Below are 17,878 nucleotides of genomic sequence, written 5' to 3'. Positions count from 1 at the left end.
AATTTTAAGCTAGGTGGCTTTTTGGATCCTACGTGGCTTTGTCAAGGTGGCGTTTATTTGTCATTTTAAGTTAATGAAAATTATGGGTGTTGAGTAATATAAGGAATTTTAATAAAATTATTAACATATTATATTACAAAAATTAATTAAATAGGAAAACTTTTAATTAATTTGGTGTGTGTTAAGTATTATGAAGAGTTTTAATCAATTTATTACCATGTTTAATTAAAAAAAAAATAAATAGAAAAATGTTAATATTGGTGGGTGTTCAGTAATATGAAGAGGTTTAATTAGTTTACTAAAGGTTTTATTACAAAATTTTTAAAAACAATGAATTAAATAGGAAAATGTAAATAATGGTGAGTGTTTAGTAATATAAAGAGGTTTAATTAATTTCTTAGCATGTTTTATTACAAAAATTTCAATTAAAATATCAATTTCAATTATAAATTATGAAATTTATTAACATGTTTTATTATAAAAATTTCAATTTAAATGTCAATATTAATTATAAATTATGAAATTTGATGTAAATTTTGAAGGGTTATATAAATTTTGGAAGACAATATATTTAATATACAAAACTAATTTAAGAATAATGATAATATCCTTTCATATTATAGATATAAGTGAACTAAATTAATTTATAGATAAATGATTTAAATTAATGTCATGTAATAATAAATTGATAATCCATGTCACATTAAAAATATGCAACATCACATTTAAATATGCCACGTCACATTAAATTTAATCTAGGTGACTTTTTGGATCCTACGTGGCTTTGTCTAGGTGGCGTTTATTTGTCATTTTAGGGTAACCTTTTAATTATAGTTTATAGATTTTCCTAGAGATAACCCGTGATTTTCACGGGTAACAAAACTAGTTGTGACTTATATACTTATAAGTCATATCCAACCCGAATGACCTTATTTCCAAAAGTAGATATACAATCCAATCCAGAAATCCCGTTCCCACTCTCTTTTTCCCTCTCTCCAAATTTTGTTGGAACAGCCTAGTACAACTTGTACAATCAAAGTATTAGCTAGCACACGACAAAGAAACAGCGAACAACATCATCATCATCAACAACAATGTCGAGTTGCATTCCGACAGCCGTAGCTGCAGCTACTGCCGTAGAAACCACCGTCGCAACAACCTCTTCTCTATCTCCGACACTCTCTCTACGCCGTCGCCGCCATGTTTTCTCCTCTCACTCTCTCTCCTCGCTCGCCTTCTCTCTTTCCTCTTCCTTCCCTAATCTTCGCCTTTTTTCTCAGGTTTCTTTTCTTCTCTCTTTTTCATAATTTCATTACTTAATTTACTTGTTACTTTTAACTTAGATGTGAATGCTCCTATGTTGTTAGTTGTCCAATGCTTTAGATCGACATAAATTATCAAAATAGACTTCTCGTATTGTCGTAATGCTTATAGGTCGCATTTATTGCTATCATTAAATGAGGTCGTAAGGTGTTACTCCGTCCGTCCCGGTCAATTGTTGTCCTTTGATTTTGGCACAAAGATAAAGGAAAGAGGAGACGACCAATAACTAAATGACAAGTGGAACAAATTGAATGAGAATGATCAAATTACTCATCAAGTTCATTCTTAAAATAGAAAGGACAACAAATGACTAAAATGGAAAAGGACAACAAATGACCGGGACAGAGGGAGTATAACTTATAAGTCGGTGTGTGTCTTACGGGATAATTACTGTTAGATTAATGTTATCCGTTCATATGATCTAGTGTAATTTGATTTCAAATTGAGTTGTTCATCATGTTAGAAATGCGTAGGAAACGCAGAAAGCTTGGTGACGTAGTGTATAGGGCAGGTTTATGTTATTTGGTAACAAGTGTTTTGGTTGGATCAATGATATGGTTGGGGGATTGGTGGAATATTGGTTGATTAATTTGGAATGCTATAGATAGTGAGGAGTAGGTTACGGAGACATTTCAAGCATTCAAGTGCAGTGTGGAAATTTGTTAAACGCCTATTGCGTGGTTAATCGAAGGTGTGAGATTGCCATGTACTCTCTCCGTCCCGGTCAATTGTTGTCCTTTGGTTTTGGCACAAAGATCAAGGAAAGAGGAGGGGGTCAATTACTAGATGACAAGTGGAACAAATTGAGTGTGAATGATCAAATTGCTCATCAAGTTCATTCTTAAAATAAAAAAAAGACAACAAATGACCGGGACAGAGGGAGTAGAATATAGTGACGTTGTTGTGATAGGTGGTTACATTGTGCAAATGGCAAAAATGATTTCGATTCAAGGCTGAGAGCATGACATTGGTTTGATATGAATATAGGAATAAAAGAGAGGGGAGGGGTAACATATTTTCACTCCTCATGTTCCCAGACTCCATTCAATGTTTCCTAAACAAAATGTGGTGGATTTCGACTTGTCCCCCTCCCCTATACCTCTTTTTCCTCTTCTAATCAACTGTAACTGTAACCGGTGTGTTTGCTTTGTGACCGTCACCACAATCACTATCAGTACCGCATTTTTAAACCATGATTGTGGCCGGGTGAAGGACGGCGGCCTTAGTTTTAGGAGAACATGCCTTTGATGCACTCAAGCCCTATGCTCAGTGAAGCACTAGTCAAACAAATCGGTGCGCCTTATGTGCACCTTTTAGATAAGTGCAACTAGCAAGAGGCACTACTACGCAATTTTCATATATATTTTTTTTATTATGTTCGTCTCTTTGACACGGTATCCCTAGCTTTTACCTCTTCACATTTTAGCCCTTTTTAAAATCCATAAAAAAGTATCGTTTAATTAAATTGAATTTTGAAAATACAGATTTGTTTGCAAAGATATCGTGTCTTGTGTCTATGAGGCATGACCCTTTCCATTACGTCGTTCGTCTCTGCGTGCCTTACGCCTTTCAAATGGTAAGGGGATGGCCAGAACAACAGCTCAATAAATTTGATCCCTTCAAGTGAAAAACCTTCTTCAAGAGCATGAAGTGCTAATTTAGGACTTTAGGTCTGGGAGTGATGTTTGTAGGATGCAGTCGTCTTCAGAATCAATAGAGCGATTTTCACAGGATGCTCAGGATTATTTTATAGAAGCTGAGAAGTATGCTTTGTTGTTTAAAACTTTGAATTAGTCCTTCGGGTAGAAGTAAAAATTAAAAAAATAGAAATTAACTTTGAAAGTCTGATAACTGGACTGGCTAAGGACTAAGACAAAACTACATGTATAAGGGCTGTTATGAATTATGCCTTATAATTGACGCAGTCCAAAAGCCCATTATTCCGTGGTAGATTCTATCGTACTTGGTCAAAAAGCAACTGTATAAATGCTGAATATGTAACATTTCTGAGGTGAACTACTGCTGCTTCATTGCTTTCAACCGTGATTTTGGAAAGAAAAATGTTCCTGTACTTGCTCTAGTGCAAGAAGAAGATAAGTGCATTGAAACGGTCGTGTCTAACTAATCTAAGTGTTTGGTCATGTTCTGAAACGCAGTGTAATGATCCCTGGAGAATGAGTAACTTAGAGATTGTGATACCCTACATTTGTGCTTAATTAACTTTTAAACGCTTTCCACTTGCTGTCCTGCGACATTACAGAACACACAGCAGGGTTTACGCACTGGTTCTGTTGCAGCTACAGCCCAGTTAAACAATGTAAGCTTCTTAAACTCTGTTGACTGAGCATCTTTCTTCAAGATTACTGTGCATTGATATCATTCAAAGACATTGTTACCTCAAGGCTAGCTTGGGTGGATCCTCAAGTGAAACTGCATCTACACCTGAAGCATCTGCACAGGAGATAAAGAATGGCAAGCCTTCAAGTGAGTCGGTCACTACACAAGCGTCAGAGGAATCTATATCTGAATTCATTGCCCAAGTTGCCAGACTTGTGAAGTAAATATCTTTTCCTATCTTTTCTCATGTGTTACTCCCTCCATCCCATATTTACCTTCTGCATATTACTTTGGTGGTCAAATGCTGTCGGCGGTGACTGATTTTGTTTCAACAGTAAATGATAGTTACAACTAACACGGCTTCCAATTTTTTGAAATTATAGTTGGTTTGAATAAGTGAAACCATGAACAATTTTACCTTGTATCTCTACATTTATTTGGAGAAATTGATTGTCAAAGGTCACTAACTCACAACAGTCGACCACCAATAGTTCAGCGGAGTGTTAACGTTGCTTTTGGGCTACTCTAGTTTTTTCCCTTTCTTTCTTCTAATTCCTTCTCATCTCTTTATTTATTTATTTATTAATTTTAATATCCCCTTCCCCTATTTTCATCCTTCTTTATTTGGTTCTACTATTCTTTATGGCAGTTCCTAATGCATCATAGTTTATGCCCTTTAGACTCGTAGATTCAAGAGACATTGTGGAGTTGCAAATGAAGCAATCCGATTGTGAGATATTAATCCGTAAGAAGGAGGCCATAATACAATCACCACCTGCTCCTGTGTTTATGATGCAGTCAACTTCTCAACAAGCAGCACCCTCATATGCTTCTGCCCCAGTTGCCGCTCCTTCAGCATCTCCAGCATCTGCTCCACCTGTTCCAAAGCCAGCCACGTCAACAGTTCCTCCTCTTAAGAGCCCTATGGCTGGGACATTCTACCGAAGCCCTTCTCCTGGTTCCCCAGCATTTGTGAAGGTAATTCTTTTCGTCTTCAGCTTCGCTAAAAAAGTAGTACTCCCTTAATCCCATTTATATTGTCTGGTTGTCCTCATTTGACTTTGGTGGACAGTCTTTGTCGACTTTGACTGTTGTTTCCTCAGTATATTCAATAGTTACAACTTTTAAAAAAAATTATACGAAGTAGCAACTGTGATAAATCAAATATGGCAAAGTTTACACCGTGTCTCTACTTACATTTGGAGGTCATAGTCAGAGTTGACAATGACCACCAAAGAATGGGATGAAGGTAGTAGTACCTTGAATATCAGATTTGCTTGTTGAAGCTCAATTTTCTACTATGCTTTTGGCAAACATGTCCTATAACCGAGTTTTGGTGTTTAGGTTGGAGATAAAGTGCAAAAAGGACAGGTTCTATGTATTATTGAGGCCATGAAGTTGATGAACGAAATTGAAGTAAGTTTTACGTTTATCTTGTCATATTGATCTATAGGCATCGCGGATTCGTGGAACCATTGGAAGCTTGTTAAATTGAAATGTTGTACCTGGTGCGATTGAGCATAGTTTCTGGATACATTTAACAAGCATCACCTTCATTTATTCATTTGTTATAACGGGCTATAAAACGAAAAAAATATTATGTATAGCTCTTCATACACCTTTGCCTAAGGTGTCTTATTAACACATACAACATTTCCAGCATATTCTCCTCTTGTTGTGTCCACCAACTAGTTACCATCAATTGAGCCTGAAGTTCGTTTAAACCGTTTTGTGATTGTATGGATTATGATGGACTAGAGTTAAACGAAACTATCCATGTCTTCAGGGTAGTCTGGACATTAGTTTTTCTGACATCATGGTACTACCTAGTTTCGCCCTGAATCCTGCCTTAGTGATTAGTTCTAGAAAACTTGCATTGCATGTGGGCTATAGCCTATAGGTAGGTTATCGTACAAAGTAGGATATTAAACTTTGTTTGACTATGGTTAAAGCCTCCTACGGCAGAAACTTGTTAGGGCTTAATTCTTGTGGACCAAGGAAGAGAGGTCGCTGTTTATAGCTTCTGTTTACTTGGTAGATAGGACGCTGGTACTTAAGACTTATGAGGGGAAAAAAAAGTCAAAACAAATTACAGCTCTTTTAATCGTAGCTGATTGACACAGCGCTTGTGTATTATGGCCCCATTGAAGAACAAAAGATAGTGAAACTGTGGAACATCACTTATGGGACGTTTGGTTCAAAAAGTCGTAATGGAATAAAATGAAAAGAAATGTAATACCATGAAGGCATGGACTAAGAACCCCATACCTCCTTATAAGTTATAATTATGTGATTCATTTTAAGATTATATGGTGAAGGAATGAAGTTTGAAACCTTGGGGAAGAGGTGGGTATGGGAGTCCAAGGGGTTGGAATGGAGTTAGAAAGAATCTTGCCTTTGTTGGTGTCGTATTGAAGAAAAGTTCTATATTTGTGCAGTAGGTATATTCTTTGATTTGTGCTCTAGGCATCACAGTTAAAGGTGACTTATTTATGCAAAGATGGTCATGGTTGCGAAGGAATACACTAGACTGCTATCTCAAATAAGCTTCAGTTCTAAACGCGGTTTCATTCAATTTTCTTGCATTATTTTGAAGGCATTGTGTTGGCAGTCATTCCCGTGCTTACTTTCCCCTGTGTAACTGACCTGTTCATTAATTATTAGATGATGAACACTGTTTTTCCATGTTTTCATTCTCTGAGGAAGTAGTCTTCACATTGTCCTGCAAATTTCAAGTTCTGATTCAACTTTTTGCTCATAGGCTGATCAATCGGGAACAGTAGTTCAAGTTCTTGCAGAAGATGGAAAACCTGTTAGCTTAGACACTGTAAGTTTCCTCCTCAATGTTATTCCCACAAAAATTTCTTATATATATTTAGTATGCCTCGATGTCATAGGTATACTCTAACCCGTTATATAATATGAAGTCTTTTTAAATTCTTTTGCTTTGCTTATTGTTCATGGGAAATTATGTTTCACTTTTAGAGTGTACAAAATAACATTTTACACTGGATAACCGAGTATAGAAACTCGATTTCCCATATAAAAACTTGTTCTCCTCATTCTATTGCAAACAATAAGAATCTCGTGTTATTCCCTTTTCAGCCCTTGTTCGCCATTCAGCCCTAGAGATGTTACGTCAGCAAGGAAACTGCAGAACCGTTATTATGAGGTCATGATAGTCAGTTTGTTTAAAACTCTTTCCTAAGCTTGTGGGCAAATTTATTCCAAGCAAAATGAGGTACCATTCAGTAAGAGCAGGAACATATTACATTATTTTTTCTCCCTCGTAGATAGTTATCGAGGGGTTGTCAAATTTTTGTCAATGTTGTTTGCAGTCCGTTCAGTTTTTGGTTGATTTGGTAGAATAGATTACTCTTATGATGGTGTATTTTCTTATAGATATCAAAGTTGCTCATCTTATTTCTAGGTTATTACTTCGTCTCATTTTTATTGTTTCATTTTGATTGTCAATTATGTTTGTCCAGTTTGATCTATCAAAATAATCGTTTTCATGTTTTTTTTCTCTCTGTAAAGTACTAATAAAGTCGACAACCAAAGTTGAATATGAACTATCAAGATAAGAATAGTTAGCTTTGTGTGCTCGTTTATGAGAAGTCACATGCCTCTTTTTTTTTTTTTTTTTTTTTCCGACTACCCTCAAAGTTCAAACTCTTCTCAATATGTAACGAATTCAACAGATGTACAAATTTATGATTAGGGTGTGGGTTGCACCCACCTAACTAGATTCGGTAAGTGAGTCATTTAGATCGGGGTTTGTCATCGCGACTTCAGGTCATATTTGGGTGAGTTACTATTGGGTCCTTAGGTAGAAGATCAATTGGGTTTGGCTCAATTTTTGTCAAATGTCTCGATGAAATGGTCTGTGCTAATGGGGTAATTATATGTTCGTTCAATTGTAGATACTAACTAACCACTAGGCACAAAGAGGATTATACATTTGGTAATATTCGGGTCTTGTTATGTTTGGATTGGGTCGTTTTCAGGTTTGATTTTAATGGGGGCTAAAAAAGGTCGTCGACGTTTCTTAAAAAAAGGACACACTATCCTTGACACTCTCTCTACTCTATTATGTCCCAAATTCTCCCAAATAACAAATTAAAAAAAAAAAAATACAACATTTTGATAATCGAATTCAAAGACAAGATTAAAACGTTACAAAATATCGAAAAATATTTGACATTAAAACGTTAAAAAATAAGTTCGAATCCGCATGACATTAACGTTCATTCCTCTATCTCCCATTTGCATTAACGAGATTAAAACGTTAAAAAGTATCGAAACACAACAAACAAAAAATTAAAAATTAGCAATTTAATTAGCAAAACACGGTTAAAATTAAATTTAAAACTCCGACCCATAGATGAACTTTGAATTTCAAAGTCCAAACCATGATCGGACTTTGAAATTCAAAGTCCATGTATTGGACATTGATAATCAACGTCGACCATGGTGTTGCACGTTGATATTCAACGTCGACCATAGTTTGGACGTTGAACACCAACGTCTGAACCATTGCCAACATTGAACAACATCGATCAACCCCATGAGACCATGAGCAACGTTGAACACCAACGTTCATAACCCTCACAAATGTTGAGATTCAACCTTCACCACCCTCACAAACGTTTAAGGACAAACGTTGGAAATGGTACAGGCTTTGTTTACCCACTTTGACAAACTTATTCAAGATTCTCTAAGTCTTAAAACTCTGTCACATAAACTTTCTACTAACTTTTATTATTTCTTTATTGTTCAAACATACCTCAGACTCACCTCAGACTTTATACATTATGTAACACCCCGACCCAAACCGGGTCGGGAGCGATTACTTATGATAGCTCGCCAGGCTGTGTAAATGGCCCACGGATCAACACGTGTCCTTTCCAGCGTATTTTATCCTCACTCATGCGCATCCCGGAACCTTCCCAGGAGGTCACCCATCCTAAGACTACTCCCAGTCAAGCACTCTTAACTTTGGAGTTCTTTTGCATGGATAACCAGAAAAGAAAGTGCACGCACTAGTCATCTAAGCCTATCACTGGACCTCTTCAATTAACGTGGGGTGTTACACATTATCCGTCAGATTCACCCCAAACTCTACTTTTTCACTTACTCATTTTTTTCACAAAAAAAAATGACACATGGATTCACTCATTGGTTAATTTCCCTTTAAGGCGGGGTCAAGACTCACCCAAAGTCTTAAGTTGAGTATTGGATTTCCAAGACTCAACTTAAGACTTTGTCAAGACTATGGTAGATTATTGGTAGTTTTGAGAAGTCTTGTCTTAAGACTTACCAAAGCATTGTCTCAAAACTACCAATAATCTTACCCTAAGTTTTCTAGTATTCGTTGCATTGTTATTTATTAATGGTACTATTGTTTAATATTGTCTTTCTTTTGTCATAATCATTTGTTTACATACTAGTTTAGATCCCGCGCAATGAATGCGCGGTATTTATAGAGTTACTAATATAGACCCCGTGCAATATATGCACGGTATTTATAGAGTTTTACTTTTTAGTGTATTATTTATAGAATTTAAATTGATAATTCACTTATTTTTCATGTTTCTCCTTAATGTATTTTAATTAGAGAAATAAATAAAAAATTAAATCGTAAGAAGTAATAAAATGAGTTTTTTTTTTGTTTTTTTTAACCGAGAAATTAATGATGTTAATTTACAAATATTTACTAATAACATATTTTTTAGCTGCATTTTTTTTATCATAAAAAGTCAATGAATTTTAACAAATATTTACTATTTTTTAGCCACAACTTCTTATCATAAAAAGTCAATAAATTTTTATCAATAAGTTCTTTAAAAAAAAGAATTTCTTTATCCTAAAAAGATCGGGGATAAATTTGTGCAGATTGTGAAATATTAAATGTTATAAATAGTTAAATACAAAAGATTATATCAATTTATAACTTATCATGTCCACACATATAGTATATGCTAAAAATACCAAGCACTATTCTAGGAAATATGTTTTAGGCGGAAAAAGTTGGAGTTTCACCTATTCATTTAGTAAATAGGGGATTTTATTCTATGTAGTACTTCCTCCGCCTCATTCATTAGTTTTACCTTTTTTATTCTTTGTAAGAAGTACCCTAATCAAAGGTAAACATATAGTAGTTGGGACGAAGGGAGTATAAGTTATTTTACGAATTTAAACAAATGATTGATACGGAAGGTCAAGTTTGTATTATACTAATGCTCGATGCATGTTTTATATTATATTTGAACAATATTGAATGGTGTGTGAAATGGGGTTTTGATTGGGGTGGATGCGGTGTGGTTAGTGGCGACAAGGCGGTAGTTAGGGCGAGGTGGAAGTAGAGACGATGTGACATTGGGGCAAAGTGGTAGTGGGGCGGTAGGGAATAGCGATGAATATGATGAATAAAGTGTTAGAGGGAAAGAGGAGAGAGAGTAAGAGTATGCCAATTGCTAAGGGTACCCTAAAATTAGTACCCCTACATTTTTTAAAACATACATAGTACCCTAATTGTTGTCATTATCACTAAGTGTACCCCTAAACTTTATTTTCCGTCAATTAAACTCAGTTTCAGGCGTTAAATCATAAGTGATTACTTGGACGCGTAACCAAGTTTGTCATTTATCATCCCATGACATAAGGACCCTATTAGGCTCAATATCCATCTTTGGACGTGATAATTTGGCAAGTAATCAATAAATTTTTCGTCAAATTTTTTTTAGCCCATATATATCAATAAATATTAGGATCGAGATGGATATTGAGCCTAATAGAGTCCTTATGTCATGGATAATAAATGACAAGTTTGGTTATACGTCCAAGTCATTACCTAACACCTAAAACTGAGTTTAATTGATGAAAAATAAAGTTTAGGGGTACACTTAGTAATAATGACAATTAGGGTACCATGTATTTTTTAAAAAGTGTAGAGATACTATGTAAAAAGTTGAAAAATTAAGGGATATCATGTAAATATCCAAAAAAAAAAAAAAAAAAAAGTTTGAGTGGGTTCGCAAATTCAGCATTTGATACTTGACTTGAATTGCCGACTTGATAATCATCTACCCCACCGCTCCCCGGACCCTGCCCCACTCAACACATCATCAAATTGACAACTAAACCACCCCCAGGCCTCAACAAATAACAACATTTTAGAGTTTGAACAAGGTAGATGGTCTGGTTTTCAGTCACTTTTCAGAAAATGACAATGATCCTTGATTCTCCAACAAATCAGCACCATTAAACATCAAAACCTGGGAAAAATGAAGGCAGAAAAGTTGACATTGATACTAGTAAATTTAGCAGGAATAATGGAGAAAGCAGATGAATCATTATTACCAGGTGTATACAAAGAAGTTGGTCAAGCACTTCATGCTGATCCAACTCAATTAGGATCACTTACTCTCCTTCGTTCTATTGTTCAATCTGCATGTTACCCTCTTGCTGTTTATCTTTCTGCTCGTCATAATCGTGCTCATGTTATTGCTCTTGGTGCTTTTCTTTGGGCTTCTGCTACTTTTCTTGTTGCATTATCCAACACTTTTTCTCAGGTACTTTCTTTTTAAGAATGTTATTTGAGCTTGATTTCAGATTTTTTGGGCAATTAAAGATGTGATCTGAAGTGGGTTTTTGTTTTGTTTTAATGGGTCATTGATTTTAATTTCGTTTGTTTTGTTGCTTGATTATTGGACTTGTGGGTTTAGTGACGGAACTAAGAAGGGGGGTTGGACAATGAAAATTTTGGGTAAATTACGAAATATATTCGTAATTTACCTTATTACATTACTAGTTTGCCACCCCCTGGAATTTTTCACCACCTTTGACTATAAATCTTGGTTATGTCATTTATGGGTTTGTTAGATTGTTGAATTGTTGAAAAGAGTGTGTGGATTGATGGGTTAATGTTGAAATGTTATACTCCCTCCTATTCTTAAGAGCATCCGCAAAGGAGAGAAATCACCTCCCCATTTGCCTTCTCTTTCCTCAAATGAGCAACCCCATTGTTGCACCAACCTCCCCATAAAATGGGGCTCCACTGTTTTTAGGGAAGGTCCCCAAAACAAAAAGTAAAGTAATTTGTGTTACTTTTGGGAAGGTTCCCAAAATTTTGTGTGTGAGTTGGGGAACCCCATTGTTGCATAATTGTAGTTATGAAATGGGGAGGGTAAATGGAAAAGTTAGTGGAAAATGAGGTGGACGAATAAGAAAAGGAAAGAGAACATATGGGGAGCCTCACCTTTGCGGATGGAGGGCACGAAAATTAAGGGAGGGGAGTATTATATGATAAAGTATTGTAGTGGGGTAGAAGATTGGAGAGAGGGAAGGTATTGTGTGATTAAAATAAGTATTGTTGTGGGGTAAAGTGATTAAAATAAGTATTGTTGTGGGGTAGGGTGATTAAAATAAGATAAAGTATGAGTATTGTGGGGTATTGTTGTGAGATAAGGTGATTAAAATAAGTATAAAAGTTTGTCAAATAAGGAAATAGGGAGAGTATTGTGAATAGACGAAAAAGGAAATAGGGAGAGTTATTTAGAATAGGAGGGAGTATAGTTTAGGAGTAAACATTGGCTTGTTGGAATAGTGGAATGAACTGTGGGTTTGTTGGACTGTTGAATAGTTGAGTTTGATGAAAGAAAGGAGTATATACAATTTGTACAAGACCATGTCATGCCTTTAATTGAGTGTCTCTAGGGATGGTCTTGAATAAGAGAGAGTAATGGTGCGTCGTGTACGGCATGGTTTCGGCTTAGACCCTTGATCAATGGTTCACTAGTAAATGTAATGGACCATAGTGCTGGATAAAAATAGTGGGGGTGTTGAAACTGCAGTGGTGGTTATGATTAGAGCATGTACAATAGAAAAAAGTGGCGAATACTTGTTTTTGCTCTCCGTTTACCATCTTTCCATGAGAGAAAAACCAATTTACCTTATTCATTTTATATTTAAAACATAAATTAATACAAAATTGGTTAAATTTTTTTGCTTGTTATGATCCATTGCTCATGGGAAGAGTATGCAGACCTACCGTTCATTTTTCTACATGAAGAGCATATGAAAACAATGTGTTTTGGATAAAAACATTTTTTGTTCTCTAATAATGAGGTCTGCTCGGTCTGCCTTTGAGCGCACCTTGGACTTGAAGAGCTCCTGTTGTACTTGCTCTTACGCCCTTGTTTTTTTTTTTTTTTTACACTTGCCCTTTTTCAATATGTCTGCAATTTAATAGGGAGTCACTTCCATTTGTTTGAGTTTGAAAATGACATTTAACATTCATAATTTTAAAGATCAATGATTTGAAATTCAGCTTTAGTTGCAAAATGCCTTATGTGATATTGGGATTTAATATTGTGTTGTGGATTTTAGTGTGAAATTTGGTGGAGATGTGTTGCATATAATATAATGATAAGGTTATGCAAATGCATTTTGTACCAGACCATGTCATGCCTTTAACCTAGTGTCTCCAGTGAAGATCTTGACTAAGAAAGCGGAATGGTGCTTCGAGAGTGGTGTGGTTTCTTATAGACCCTTCATCCAACTGATTCATTGGAGATGGCAATCACTGTTATTTTTTCAAGCAATATGATTTTCAGTTAGGAAGGGCCCACAAATTGTTAAATGTGAATCACCGGGGATGTGGATGTAAAATTTCTTTTAGATAAAATGGAATCGCAGCAGAGAGTGTCACCCGTGCAATAAAAACATAGGTGCCACACAAGTAGAAATATCTTGTGAGATCAATATCTTTTTTTTCGGTGGAGTGAGTGGTGCGCTATCAAGTTTGTGCACATGAAACAGCTCTTGAAGCATCTGAACTTTTTTCATTAAATAGCAAATGATTGTCCCCTTTTTCATTAAAGGGTGACTTAGAAACGGTCTGTCTGTTATTGCTAGGAAAATGATGATGATGATGAATTAGGAGGGGAGAGGGTTTGCACCATTTTGTTTATTTGCTACCTATGTCGTCTTCCCACTTCTTAAGGCTTGTTTTACTATTGCTTAGTTATTCAAGTTAATATCAATAATACTCCTCAGTTCCGGTCATTTGTTTACCCTTTTTACACTTTATGAGGGGTATTTTAATCAAAGGTGAACAAATGATTGGGACGGAGGGAGTATATCATTGTCGATATATTGTCTATCTTTGCTCTCTATGTCTTCCTCATCTCCTCTTTCTTTACTAGTCATTTTTTTTATTACTTAGTATTATTCATCAATTTTTTTAAATTTTTTTTTTTTTTTTGCATAGGTTGCTATATCAAGAGCGCTTAATGGAATAGGACTCGCTATTGTTGCTCCTGCTATTCAGTCTCTTGTGGCCGACTCTACTGATGAGACGAATCGAGGGACAGCATTTGGTTGGTTGCAGCTGACAGCTAATATTGGCGCAATTTTGGGTGGCCTGTGCTCAGTGTTAATTGCTCCGTTAACATTGTTGGGAATTCCAGGCTGGAGGATATCTTTCCACATTGTCGGAATAATCAGTGTTTTTGTAGGTATATTAGTCCGTATATATGCCAAAGATCCCCATTTCAGTAATGGCAACCCTAGTCCGCATGGCCACAATCCCAATGCATCATTTAAGATGCAAGTGAAAGAATTAGTAAATGAAGCCAAATCAGTCATAAAGATACCATCTTTCCAAATTATTGTGGCCCAGGGTGTTATGGGCTCGTTTCCTTGGTCTGCTTTGTCATTTGCTCCGATGTGGTTGGAGCTCACAGGCTTTTCTCACACAACAACGGCATTCCTTCTTGGGCTTTTCACTATAGCCGGTTCAGTAGGAGGTTTGTTTGGAGGATGGCTTGGGGACAGGATGTCAGGGCGTTTACCGAAAGCTGGCAGGATAATACTTGCTCAGATAAGCTCGGGATCAGCAATTCCTCTAACAGCTGTGCTTTTATTGGTTTTGCCAGATGACCCTTCCACTGCTGTCATGCATGGTTTGGTGTTTTTTATCACGGGATTTTTCATATCCTGGAATGCTCCTGCTACGAACAAGTATGCTTTATAAATCCGTTGCTCTCTTTATATTGTTTGAATTACAGGGCCTTGGGAATGTTTAAATGATGTAATCATTCTGTCCATGAATAAACTCCATAATTTCCATTTTGGGGTGTCCGTGAATGTATCTGCGAATATACTTCCTACCTCGAGTTTTTTTTTTGTTCTGGTACGTTAGTGGTCTTTATAGATTGTGACTTGTGAGTTGTGACCCTACTACATCTTTCGTCAACTTAAACTTTCAGCCACAAATCTCATGTTCCTTTATTTTTCGTGCAAAACAAATTGGGAAGTTTATTCATGGACGGAGGTGATAGCAGAATTGAGCCTTCGTTTAGGCGGCCTTCACTGGAGTCCTAAGTTTAAATTTTTGAGTGGGAACTTTTTTCAATTTTAGGAGCATTATAAAAATTAGAGTTTTCTTCAAATCTTTTTTCTAAATGTGTTTGCAATGATTGTGGTCTATATTTAACCAAGTTGAATGTAATGAGCAATTTTCAAAGTTGGTTATGAAAATCAAATCCTCATGGAACTGTTCTTTGGTCTGGAGTAAAGTTTTCCAAATTGACTAGCTTCGTTCAATCCTTCCCGATGAAAAGTCTAAATGAATGAATGTTAATGAAAATGTATGGACTAATCGAGCTAAGTTCGACCCTTTTACCCTGTCTTGGGAGCGATTCTCATATAACCGTGGATAGTGGCATGGTTATCATTAGTTCTTTGTCCAAGTTTCTAAAAAAACCTTTTCACTTTTCCTTGAGGTTTTGGTAAATTCCATGTTTTATGACCTTGAGATTTCACAAATCACTTTGCTCACTTAAGATTTGAGATTTCACAAATCACTTTGCTCACTTAAGATTTGAGAATTTCGCACAACCTAACCCATCGTATTGAATTTTGCCCGAGTTACATCCTTGGTCACTTAGATGGAAAAAAATATTACACTGAAGATGAAATTTTCCTTTTCTAAATGATGCTGCACCAGTAGTTTACTGTATGTGATTAGCCATGGGGTGATGCAACAATAACTTATTTTCCTGGATCTGTCCAGAAAGGGGTGATGTAACAATAACCGTAGTTTAACTGTTTTTTATCTTTTAGTCCGATTTTTGCAGAAATTGTCCCTGAGAAGTCAAGAACAAGCATTTACGCATTAGATCGTTCCTTGGAGTCAATACTATCATCATTTGCTCCTCCAGTTGTCGGCCTCTTAGCTCAGCATGTTTACGGTTACAAGCCTGTTGCTAAAGGATCAACATTATCCCAAGAAATTGAGACAGACCGTGGCAATGCTTCATCATTAGCCAAGGCTCTTTATCTTGCAATTGTAGTTCCAATATCCCTATGTTGCATTATTTACTCGTTCTTGTATTGCACTTACCCGAGAGACAAGCAGCGGGCCCAGATGCATGCGTTGGTCGAAGCTGAAATGCAGCGGCTGGAAACCGATCATTTGATTGAAGGGCAGGACCCTTCGGCCGAGTTACTAAAATCTGAGGAATTGCATTTTCACGATGAAATCGTTGACATTGATTATGAAGTGGTTGATGATATCGATGAGCGTGTTCGTGAAGATGCTGATGAATGGACGATGGTTCACCGGGGAGCATAGTTAAATTGAGGAAAATAGTGTTGTATAAAAAGTTAAAATGAAATATGTAAAGCAGATGTCATTAATCTCAGTGATAGAAGTAGAGTTTGCTGAGCTTAGGATAGTTGTTTTATAGATTTTGCTGTAGACAACAAGAAAACATGTACAGCACTACAGCAGTGCAGGCTCACTCCAATGATCATATCCTTTCTTTCAGTCTGTATATGTGAATTTGTTTTAATGTTTCAGTGAGCAGAACTCAGAAGTTACAAGTCTTACGACTTTGGCGCTGTTTGGTAAACGGCATATTGGTCAATTTTTAGCATATTCAAGGGTTTTAGCATGTTTGACCAATCAATATGCTAATTTTACTGTTTGGTAAACAACATATTGAAACAATATATTTGGGGTCAATATGCTGTTTTACAATATACTGCTTACCCCAGCATATTGGTTAGCATATTGTAAAATAGGAAATTTTTCTCCATTTTACAAACAAAACCGACAATCTACTAATCGTAATCTGCTACTCCCTCTGTCCCGGTCATTTGTTGTCCTTTTCCATTTTGAGGTGTCTCAGTCATTTGTTGTCCTTTCTATTTTAAGAATGAACTTGATGAGTAATTTGATCATTCTCATTCAATTTGTTCCACTTGTCATTTAGTTATTGGTCATTTCCTTTTTCCTTGGTCTTTGTGTCAAAACGAAAGGACAACAATTGTCCGGGACGGAGGGAGTAATTACCAAACACCCAAATTAATTCTGCTAATTATAATATGCTAGTCAAAACTTCTGATAAAATCTGTCATTTATAATCTGCTTTTGCAATTTGTTTATTTTTTTTTTTTGGTAGAAGGTAAGTTCTTCTCATCAAGCACAAAAGCAACTATTACAAACTAAGGACAATAATAATTAAGAGTAGCTCCTATACTATAGAAGCCATCCAGTTTGCATCTACACTTGTTACAATCTTACATCTAATCATTCTTAATTTGAGACATTGTTGAATCTGATAAATCACAATGCTCGGTCTCAACAGAATCCCTTCCAATCTTGCTTGATTTCTTTGATGCCACACTGCATAATAGACTGCCATGACAGCAGCCAGACAGACATTCCTCTTCAGCAGGCTCCAATTTATTCTTCCCACCCAAATTATCCCATTCACAGAGGGTCTAGGAATACAGAGCCAATCACAAATCCCTGCCAGTACCATTGATGCATACTGACAGTCTTGAAAAACATGCTCAACTGTCTCTTGCCCAACATTACACAGGCAACATATATCATCCTGACAAATGCCATGCTTGAACAGTCTAACTTTGACATTCAGAGCATTCCTAAGATTGCAATCTGTTTATGCTGAAACTAATCCGCTGTTTACCAAACAGGGCCACTCCTGCTACCAGAAAGAAACCGAGTATTTCCTCCGTTCCATTCATTTGTTTACCTTTTATATTCTTTGTAATGGATATTTTAATCAAAGGTAAATAAATGATTGGGAAAAATGCACTATTTGACAATATTATTACATTATTATTATTATTTCTTGTTTTATCTATTTAGCTAGTGAGACAACAAAGGCGGTAAAGTGCTAAA

General features: G+C 36.0%; 2 protein-coding genes across 3 annotated transcripts; both read left to right on the top strand.

Moving 5' to 3' along the window:
- The first annotated feature begins 932 nt into the window (after positions 1 to 932).
- LOC141605330 (biotin carboxyl carrier protein of acetyl-CoA carboxylase, chloroplastic-like) lies at positions 933 to 7,106 on the top strand. The gene is made up of 7 exons (XM_074424044.1): positions 933 to 1,280; positions 3,584 to 3,640; positions 3,726 to 3,880; positions 4,341 to 4,638; positions 5,005 to 5,076; positions 6,422 to 6,487; positions 6,766 to 7,106. Exons 1-7 carry the CDS (start codon positions 1,095 to 1,097, stop codon positions 6,787 to 6,789), a joined length of 858 nt encoding a protein of 285 aa, XP_074280145.1. The 5' UTR covers positions 933 to 1,094; the 3' UTR covers positions 6,790 to 7,106.
- Positions 7,107 to 10,772: 3,666 nt separating this feature from the next.
- On the top strand, positions 10,773 to 16,525 carry LOC141605328 (uncharacterized). 2 transcript variants are annotated; one of them, XM_074424041.1, is made up of 3 exons: positions 10,773 to 11,234; positions 13,934 to 14,685; positions 15,790 to 16,525. In XM_074424041.1, the coding sequence occupies exons 1-3, from the start codon at positions 10,947 to 10,949 to the stop codon at positions 16,298 to 16,300; spliced, it is 1,551 nt and encodes a 516-aa protein (XP_074280142.1). In that variant the 5' UTR covers positions 10,773 to 10,946; the 3' UTR covers positions 16,301 to 16,525. The 2 variants fall into 2 exon arrangements, with proteins under 2 accessions (XP_074280142.1, XP_074280143.1); XM_074424042.1 differs by having other exon boundaries at positions 10,848 to 11,234; positions 15,804 to 15,926.
- Positions 16,526 to 17,878: the final 1,353 nt, after the last annotated feature.

This window comes from Silene latifolia, chromosome 10 (assembly GCF_048544455.1).
Source record: "Silene latifolia isolate original U9 population chromosome 10, ASM4854445v1, whole genome shotgun sequence".
Classification (NCBI taxonomy): domain Eukaryota; kingdom Viridiplantae; phylum Streptophyta; class Magnoliopsida; order Caryophyllales; family Caryophyllaceae; genus Silene; species Silene latifolia.
Note: the sequence above shows the minus strand (reverse complement) of the source record. Positions and strands in the feature narration are given on the sequence as shown.